The sequence below is a fragment of the Apium graveolens genome, chromosome 8, assembly GCF_009905375.1.
Source record: "Apium graveolens cultivar Ventura chromosome 8, ASM990537v1, whole genome shotgun sequence".
In the NCBI taxonomy this organism is placed as follows: Eukaryota; Viridiplantae; Streptophyta; class Magnoliopsida; order Apiales; family Apiaceae; genus Apium; species Apium graveolens.
This window is the reverse complement of record NC_133654.1, coordinates 82,196,074-82,206,058: the sequence shown is the minus strand read 5'-3', so window position 1 is coordinate 82,206,058 and position 9,985 is coordinate 82,196,074. Positions and strand designations below refer to the sequence as shown.

The window sequence follows — 9,985 nt, the reverse complement described above, 5'->3', positions numbered from 1 at the left end:
TATGGGCTAAGTACGGCTCACATCCTTGTCTCAACAGTTTTCTTATTTTCAGTATCGAGAGAAATTTCTTTTCCTGTTTCTGTCCTTGGTAAGTTATTCTGACATTATCTTCGGTATACATCAAAATTTTCTTTTTCTTACAACCGATATTTGCCTTATGCTGGGACAACCAATCCATTCCTAGAATCACATCAAATTCTCCTAACTCAAAGGGTATTAGGTCCACTAAAAAGGAATGCCTGCAGATTCCTAGTTGACACCTATGGCAAAATTATCTTACTGAAACTTTAACCTGATTGGCCACTTCTATGGTCAAGGGCTCATCTAAACCTTCCAACATTAAATCTATACTACTTACACATTCTTTTGATATAAAGGATTTAGACGCTCCCGAGTCAAACAAAACTTTAACAGGCATAAAATTAAGAGAAAACGTACCTGCAACTACACCTGAATCCTGAGCATTAGATCTCTTGGTCATCTTGAAGGTTCTGGCTCTTGCTGTGCTGGTTTCCGGTCCTTGAGATACACTACCTCCTATGCTACCCTGAGTAGCGACCTTATAGTTTCTGAAAATGTGTCCAACCTTACCACACGTTAAGCAGGTAACTCCGGGGTTCCCTGAATTACACTTTGACGCATAATGGCCTTTTTGATCACACTTAAAACACTGGACATCCTTTCTGCATTGACCATTATGCTTCTTACCACATGACTTACATTCCACGATTAGCTTGGTTGATTGAGCTGGGGCAGAGGCAATTGAGGTGACACCTGAACTCATCTGGGAAAAGCCTTATCTCCTGAATCTCTTATTTCTATTCCGTCCAAATTTCCTTGAGAACTTCTGACTGGACTCTTCTCGATCCACCTTATTAGTACCACTATCAAACTTCCTTTTCTTATTGCTTCTCTCCTTGGAGTCCAACTTCTGATCACTTTCAATCACTAGGGCGGCCTGAACTACAGAGGTATACGTCTTGATCTTCAAAGCCACCACTCCACTACGAACTTCAGGTTTTAATCCTTGTTGAAACCTCCTAGCTTTCTGAATCTCGGTATTCACATATCCAGGGGCTAATCGGGCCGATTCTGTCAACTTGGCCTCATATTCAGCCACACTCTTCTCTCCTTGCTTCAATTCCAAAAACTCCACATCCAATTGACTCTGTAAACAATTCGGAAAGTACTTTTCTAGGAATAACTCGATAAATCTGGCCTAAGAAACATGACCCTCTCCTTCTAGTGCACGCGTGGATTCCCACCAAAAACATGCTTCAACCTTAAGAAAATAACTAGCATAATCCGTCTTAGAATCATCACTGACCTGAATAAGGGTAAAGGCCTTCTCCATTTCCTTAAGCCAAACTCTAGCGGCAATCGGGTCTACCTCGCCCTTAAACTCTGGGTGTTTGACTGACTGAAAGGACTTGAAGCTAACGGTTTATTTTGGCTCTCTCGACTGGGGTTGCTACTGAAGCTGCAACTGTTGTTGGATTTGTTAGTGTTGTTGTTGTATGAATTGTTGTTGTTGTTGCCGCTGTTGCAGAAATTGTTGTTGTTGTTGCTGCTGGAATTGTTCTTGCTGCTAAGCCACCTGATTAGACTGTTGTCGCAACAAACTTCGTAATCCACCCATGGTTGGGCCCCCATCAGAGTTCCTGCTAGAGGATTTGGACGTGATATTCTTCTTGGTAGGCATTATCCTTAAACACAACAAAAAGGTTTTATATGAAAATTATGCCCCTGGATAGCAACATTTTTATGCATCAGGAGAATGATGCCGCAATTAAATATTCCCTTCCTTATTTACTTGGGGTCCACCACGATGCATAACTAAATTTAACAAAACCAGCAATAAATACAACAATAACAGTAACAGTAATAATAACAGTCCAAAGAAAATGAAACCAACAACAACTGTATAATAGGAAGAACTACAGTACAACAATAGTACAAATCCATCCAACAACTACAGTACAATACTAGAAATAAAACCGAGTACACAACAAAACTGGCTATCATAGCAGCCTCTTCCTACTACAAACTACAATAACATAATATACATACATAAAGGAAACAATTACAGAACTCCTGCAAACCAACTCCGAGCTCTGTATCTCACTGCGACAACTATGATCTAACCACTACCACTGCCACCGATAGATCCTAGCTCAAATACCAACCAGTTCACCAGATCCCGGTACTGAGCAACCCTGAACTCTAAGCTAATAAACGGTCAATGAACCTAGCAATCTCCACAACAGTCTGAGTCAGGGATCGCACTCGCTCCTGAACATCGGGTGAAGGGGCAGGGATGCCTTGATAAGGGCCAACTGGTATCTGATCAAGCTGTGTAGCTATCCCAAGGCTCTGCTCTTTAATGAAAGACTGGTTCACCGCTCGGTAAACATGGTAGGGGATCAGGGAAGAAGCACCTGAAGGAACAGATGGAGGGACAGGAGGTCTCAAGGTGGAAGAACTAGGACCATAACCTGGAGGGAAATCCCTAACAGCAGATACTAACCTTCGTACCCAACAAGGACGGGCACTAAGTCCTGACATACCTCCTGGTGCAAATGGGGGAACTAGTGGGGGAGGCAAGGGAGTCTCCTAAGCTATAACGTCCAGAGTCCTATCAGAGTCTGAACTATCCAAATCTGACATGTTCTCCCGGGATGGAGAACTAAAAATCACTATGGGCCACTGCCAACAATATAAATATACAGGAAGGACACAACAAGGTTAAGGCATTTCAATCAAAACATCAATAAATGCCAGGGTAACACCGTCGGAACCCTCGATTGACTCTTAGGGTTGCTCCTCTAATTGAGTTGCTGACTCACACTTTAGGACACACTTCCTACACCTTTTTGACTCAATCCTTAACCTAAATCAGGGACTTGAACCTGGAGCTCTGATACCAACTGTGACGGCCTCAACCCCGGGGTCAGGGGCTGACGTCACTAAAATATAACAAACCACGAATATAAACTACTAATTAACCATTATTATATAAACACGACCCCAAACCAAGATCTGATACAGGTTCAAGTATTATTTAGGTTACAATACTACAACTAATTTATTCCACAACCCGACACTCTAACTAATTATAGCAACTCATCAGACCTCATGGTCTGATACAAACTACCTCAGAGGAGCCGGGACCGGAGGGGGCTAATACCCTATTATGCCATGGCCTGACTGGTCTCCTAGACATCTGCAATATATCAATGCAAAGCAAGCTACAAGAGTGAGCAATCAATTGCTCAACAGTACCACTATATGAATAACAAGTAAAGCAATGTATATTAAACAGCATAGGAACAGAAATCATAACTCATTTACGAAAACAAGTCAAATAGGTATAAACTGGATATCAACCACTAGCATGCTTTATACAAAGGTATCATCAGTTGTGTGTTGTGTGAATACCGGAGTCCAATTTTAGCATGTTATTTTCATTTATAAATCCACTGTTCCACTACAGGAAGCACAAAATCATTTGTTCCGTTACGGGAACCACTAAACCAAAATCAGATATATAATTGAACGAAACCTAGGGAAAGCTGACAGTCCATCCCACCACAAACCTGTTCTAGAACTCAGTCACTAGCTAGGTCTCCATCACGCTGGACTAAGCGGTTTAAATAGGGTGCGCAACCGACTTAGCCACTTACGCAAACCCTCTGGGCCGTTACGGGCCTCTTACGCAACCATCCAATATCTGATCCGTTTTTATCTAGTTTCCAAAATCAATTATACCTATCTCTTTTAAACAGTTATACATAGCACACTTTCCAAAATCTTTCCAGTTTTAATCACAATCTAGAGATAGGCATATTCAGAAGTCACTTTTTCCCCAAAACGTACGTTAATAAAACATATTTAAACACGGGGGATACGTAACTTAAAATGTTATGTTTCATTACGTAAATAAATCAACAATTATTTATATATACTGAACTGTAAAAGATTTGTTCAGGGATACTTGCCTTGTAAAGCTTTACACTAACACTGGCTTGACTCTAAACCGACTTTAAGTACTGGGTCCTTCGACTTGAACCTACAGAATCGAAACAACCTAGGTTAAACGACCAGTTATGCTTGACATATCCTCGCTAGACAATTACCCAATGATAACGATTCCCGACTCGTACATATTCATATATTATTGTACACGTATTAATAATACACGTAACAATCAAGGTTCGATTCGTATTTAAAAATAATTTTCAGAAAATTTGGACAGCGACTTCTCTATTTATAGACCTACCCGTCGAAACATCAATCGACGTCAATTCCCAACAAACCAAATTCACAATTTATAATTCACTATGACTCGTCACGCGAAAAGTTATTTACGTTCCAAAAATAATTTATACGAATCGTTTTATTTATTTAAAATATTTAGGACTCAGATAAAAATCATCACCGTCCACCGTCTACTCGTAAAAGTCATCGTGGATGGCTACAAAATTTCGCTGGTACCCAATTAATTCTCGGATTTCTAACGCGAAATTCTATCGATTATTTGTAAAAATCATTTCAAGATGAGTAATTAATATCATGAATATTAATCAATAAATCCCTGCAAGAAAAGAATTTAAATTAAAAACTTGCAACAGTCCAGCCAACAACACACGAACGGCCCAACAGAGAAGGCCCAACAATCCGGCCCAAACTGCAAAGCCCAACAACAATTAGCCTAACATAACCTAGCCCAAACCAAAAACACAGTCGCGCAACACCGCACAGCCGTGCCACACATGCGCCACCCCGTGAAAACGTACACACACACACTACTCACACACGCACACACTCACACACACAATTACACACATAAATATGCACATAATCACACACATACACGTATATATATGCGTATAATCGAGCACACACCCTCACCACCGCCACCACGCCGGAAACCGGTGGCAACAGCGGCAAAAGAAAGGAAAATGGCAACAAAACAGGAAGAGCAGGCGATATAAAATTTACTGGGAGAAGGAAGCAACAGGGCGAGAGAAAATAGAGGGATAAAGAGATAGAGAGAGAATAGAGGGATTCGAGAGGAACGAGAGAGAACAAAAGAGCTGAGAGTGAATCGAGTACACGGGGATGGGGGGTATTGGGTTTATTTTTTTTATTTACTGATAAAAGATGTTGGACAAGAGAAGTAACACGTGTCCCCTGTTTTGTAAATCTGACGCGCGTTTGTAAGAAAAATTACGAATATTTCTGGCTCAGTTACCCTGTAATTCGAAATTAACCAACCGAGGTGCACATAAAAAAATCTCCAAAAATTACCAAAATAATCTTAAAATGTTAGAAATATCCCTGAGTAAATAAAAAACTAATTTTCATAATTTTTAAATAAATTTTGAAATGCAACTTAGGCCCGCATTTAACGATTAAACGAAACAACGCGCGGGTAAAATTAATCCCAAAAATGTCTAAAATAATTTTAAAATTCTCAGAATATTATGAACTTAATAAAATATAAATTTCATAATTTTTGAAGAATTCTGGATTTAAATACTGATTTTTCAATTAAATGCAATCAGAAAATTATTTAAAGAGAAATAATTAATGAAATATTAATTTCTAACTTTTATAAAATCCCAAAAATAATTATTGAAATTATGAAATCATAAAAACAATTTTAGAGACAATCCAAATATTTTTGAAAATAAATTTTCCATTAAACCACTTTTTAAAGCGAAACAAAAATAATATATTTCAACAAATAATTATACGAATAATCCTCACAACCCAACAATCACATACAAATAGTAATAAACAAAAAACAGCCGTCAAAATCAATATACAACTTTTTATTTAATTAATTACGCAATAATTACATATCTAAATAATACAAAAATATACGAGTCGTTATACTTTTACTGATTGTACAAATATTGCTAAGAAGCTCATAGCTGATCAAGTAGTTGGTGGAAAAGTTGGGATTGGTCTAAACTATGATGAACTTAAAAAATGTTCTAAGAAACGAGTAGTTGAAAATGACCCTAATTAGAAAGTCATTAATCCCCCTAGTACACCCCATGTTCTTAAGGAAGCTAAGAAACATATGTTTAATAAAGCTACTGTAGAGCCCTTTGATGAAGATAATCTTTATATTCATCATGAGATGCTTGTTGAGGATCTCGAGCTCTCAAGGAGACAAAAGGGAAAGAAACATATGCATGTTGCTAGTGACACTGACTTATCTTTTGGTGGACTAGGTTTTACTTCCAAGACTAAGAAAAGTAGAAATAAAATGGCAGGATAGAAGCTAATGGCCCTAGGAATTTATGTAATAATTTTGGTTCTACTTGTAACCTTACTCATGCTTGTATAAAGGTTAAAGTAGACAATGCTAAGAATACTTATGTACATAACATGCCTAAAGTTTCTAAGTCTAACAACTTTATTTACATGCCATGTGCAGTTTCTTTCTTGAACATTTATCTTAATTTCACAAACTCACATAATACATCATAATCATGATAAGCATGCTATCAAGAACACTGGTAGAACAAAAACTGCAAGCCCTCCTAAATCTAGAAAAGTGGCACATGTTACCAAGTACAAGAGAAAGTTTGTTGGTACATCTAAAAGTAACAAGGAATTAGTCGATGATAAAGCAAAAATTGTTAAGCTTGTCAATTCTATCAGAAAAACGGTTAAATATTCAAATGCTTATAAGTCTTTTTGACCCAAATAAGTTTGGGTACCAAAAAAAATCTAATCATCTTTGTTTTTGAAGGATTAAGCAGAAGGTCATGTAGATTCTGGACAGTGGATGGTTAAGGCATATGACTAGATATAGAGCCCTGCTATCAAAGGTGGTTGAGAAAGCTGGCCCGGTGGTTAGTTTTGGACATGACGGCAAAGGTTATACAACGGGATATGGCTGTTTGAAAATTAGAAATGTCATCATTGAAGAAATCTCTCTGATTGAAGGTCTTATGCATAATCTCCTCAGTATCAGTCAATTATGTGACAAAGGATGTGAAGTATTGTTCAATAAGGAGAAGTGTTTAATCTCTAATCAGAAGAATGAGAAGTTACTCTCAATGGAGTGAGAAAAGGTGATTTATTTGTAGCTAACTAGACTTTTGCTGAAGATGGGAAAGTAATGTGTTTCTACAGTAAAGCTTCTCAAGATGAAAGTTGGTTATGGAATAAGACGCTCTCACATTTGAACTTCAAGACCATGAATTCTTATGTTAAGAGGAAATTGGTGAGAGGTTTACCTGAGATGGAATTCAGTCTGGATGGAGTTTGTGAAGCATATGAGAAAGGAAGTCAAAGAGAGCATCACAGAAAAAGAAGACAATAACTGACATCACTGAACCATTACAACTCACTCATATGGACTTGTTTGGCCCTGTCAATAAGACAAGTAATGATAGTCAAACTATCTCTAGGACTAGTCCTCAAGCCTCAGATTCTGGATATCAAGCTGGAAATAACTCAAGGGGAGCAGAACAAGAAGCAGAATAAGGATCCACTAGTCAAACTTAACATAATTCTGGAAATGCAGAGTCATAAAGGGCTAATCTACCAAGAAAAAAAGTATGGATTAAAGATCATCCTTGATATTTGGTACTTAGTGATCCAGATAGTGGAGTTCAGACTAGAAGAGCTATAGCAAATGAATGTTTTTATTTTGGGTTTCTATCTCAAATGAAACCGAAAAAAGAAGATGAAACTCTTGAAGATCCGGATTCGATAATTTCTTTGCAAGAGGAACTCAATCAGTTTGAAAGACAAAAAGTATAGAAGCTTGTACCCAGGCCTGAAGATAAATCTGTGATTGGCACCAAATGGGTTTTCATAAACAAGCTTGATGAAGAGTGGTTGCTAAGGGATATTCTCAAGAAGAAGGAATTGATTACGATGAAACCTTTGTACCAGTTGTTAGACTTGAAGCCATAAGGATGTTTTTAACATTTGCAACATATTCAAATTTTAAGGTATATCACATGGATGTGAAAAGTGCATTCCTGAATGGTGAGTTTGAAGAAGAGGTCTATGTGGAATAACCCTCTGGCTTCATAGATCCTGAGCTAGAAGATTTTATGTATTTACTCTTCATGGCTCTTTATGGTCTAAAGTAAACGCCAAGAACATGGTATGACACTCTCTCATAATTTCTTCTTGAAAATGGTTTTACTAAAGGTGTCATAGATAAGAATCTATTTCATAAAAAGCATAAAAATGTTATCATACTTGTGCAAGTCTATGTTGATGATTAAATTTGGGTCTACGAATGATGCACTTTGTGCAAGGTTTTCTAAACTTATGCAAAATAGGTATTAGATGATTATGATGGGTGAGATGAACTTCTTCCTTGGACTTGAAGTAAACGAGAAGTAAGATGGTATCTTCATTTTTAAAATAAAGTACATCAGAGACCTTCTGAAGAAATATAAGTTGGAAGATTCAACATCTGTAAAGACTCTGATAGAAACTGTAACAAAACTTGATCAAGAAAAGTCTGGTAAGAAGGTGGATATCACTAATTATCGAGGCATGATTGGATCATTTCTCTACCTAACAACAAGTCATCCAGATATTATGTTTGCAACATGCTTATGTGCATAGTTCGAAGCTGATCCGAAAAAATCACATCTGATAGTTGTCAAAATAATTTTTAAATATCTGAAGTGTATACCTAATCTAGGTATTGGTATCTTAAATATACAGGCTTTGATCTCATTGGAAATATAGATTCTGATTACGCTGGTTGTAAGTAAGAAGCGGCATTCAATTTCTACATCTACTACCAAAGTTGAATACATTACTACTAAAAGCTGGTGTTTTCAAATTCTTTGGATGAGAAACGAACTCTGAGACTATGGACTTGACTTGAAGAATATTTCTATCTACTGTGACAACACAAGTGCCATAGCTATATCAAACAATCATGTTCAGCACTCTAAGACCAAACACATTGATATAAGGTATCATTTTATAAGAGAGAATATAATGAATGGTATTGTTGAACTTCATTATGTTTCCACAACGGATCAAATTGCAGACATTTTCACAAAGCCACTTGATGAAGTTAACTTCAACAAGTTGGTTAGTGAACTTGGCATATTGAATTTGTCCAATTAATTGGAAATTAACAAATGTAATTTGATGCGGGGAAACTTTACTTCCCAAATGATGATACTTTGAGAGGAATATAAGTTTACATATCTATTTTTATTATATTTTTCCATGTTTGTAAACTTATTTGAAGCTAACCGATTACCATGCTTCACTTGTTATATGCTAGTTGGTAAATAAGTTATAGTTTTTGAAGCAATATATTAGTTGTTTGATTGTTTACATGCTATATGCTTATCTCTGATGCAACCACTTATGATATTGATATTTAATTTAGCACGCACATCTTGATTCTATCATTTTGTGGTTTTAGATTCTATTACAACATTGATTGAGATGCAAGAACTTGTGTGATTAAAGGTTGTACTCTCTAGATTCTGGGTAACCTTGATAGTAAATGTCTTGGTCACTCTGAGTTTTAATCTATCTTGTGCTAGAATAAATGTGTAGCATAACTAGTGATAGTTGTTTGTTTATGTCAGGAGTAGAATATAATTGGTTCAGACTTGTTGTATCTAATAAACATTGGTACATGTTGAATTCACTCTTGACATAAATAACTAATTTTATGACTTTAAATGTTGATCATATATTGTTTAACTCTGAGGATCCCGCACTGCTTAATCTCTGACCGGGATATTAGATCCTAGCATAACATTAAAAATCTGATTACTTTATGCCAATCTTATTGCCTTGGAACAGTTTTTACCCCCTGTTCATTGTAATTCAAAAGCGAAAATACACGAAAGCGAACACGATCACAAGTAGTATAAGATATAAGTCATGTCGTTCCCACAGGGACTGGTTTAGGTTAAGTTCAGATTATGCACTTATGCAACAATGTATGATTATTACTCACTGC

General features: G+C 36.8%; 1 protein-coding gene across 1 annotated transcript; it reads right to left on the bottom strand.

The window, feature by feature from the left end:
• Positions 1 to 271: 271 nt before the first annotated feature.
• Positions 272 to 784, bottom strand: LOC141679715 (uncharacterized). Its single transcript, XM_074486137.1, has one exon. The coding sequence runs from the start codon at positions 782 to 784 to the stop codon at positions 272 to 274; it is 513 nt and encodes a 170-aa protein (XP_074342238.1).
• Between the last annotated feature and the right edge of the window lie 9,201 nt (positions 785 to 9,985).

What these genes read in the sequence shown, in the direction of transcription:
- LOC141679715 (XM_074486137.1), bottom strand. Translation starts at nt 784, where the DNA reads ATGAGTTCAGGTGTCACCTCAATTGCCTCTGCCCCAGCTCAATCAACC.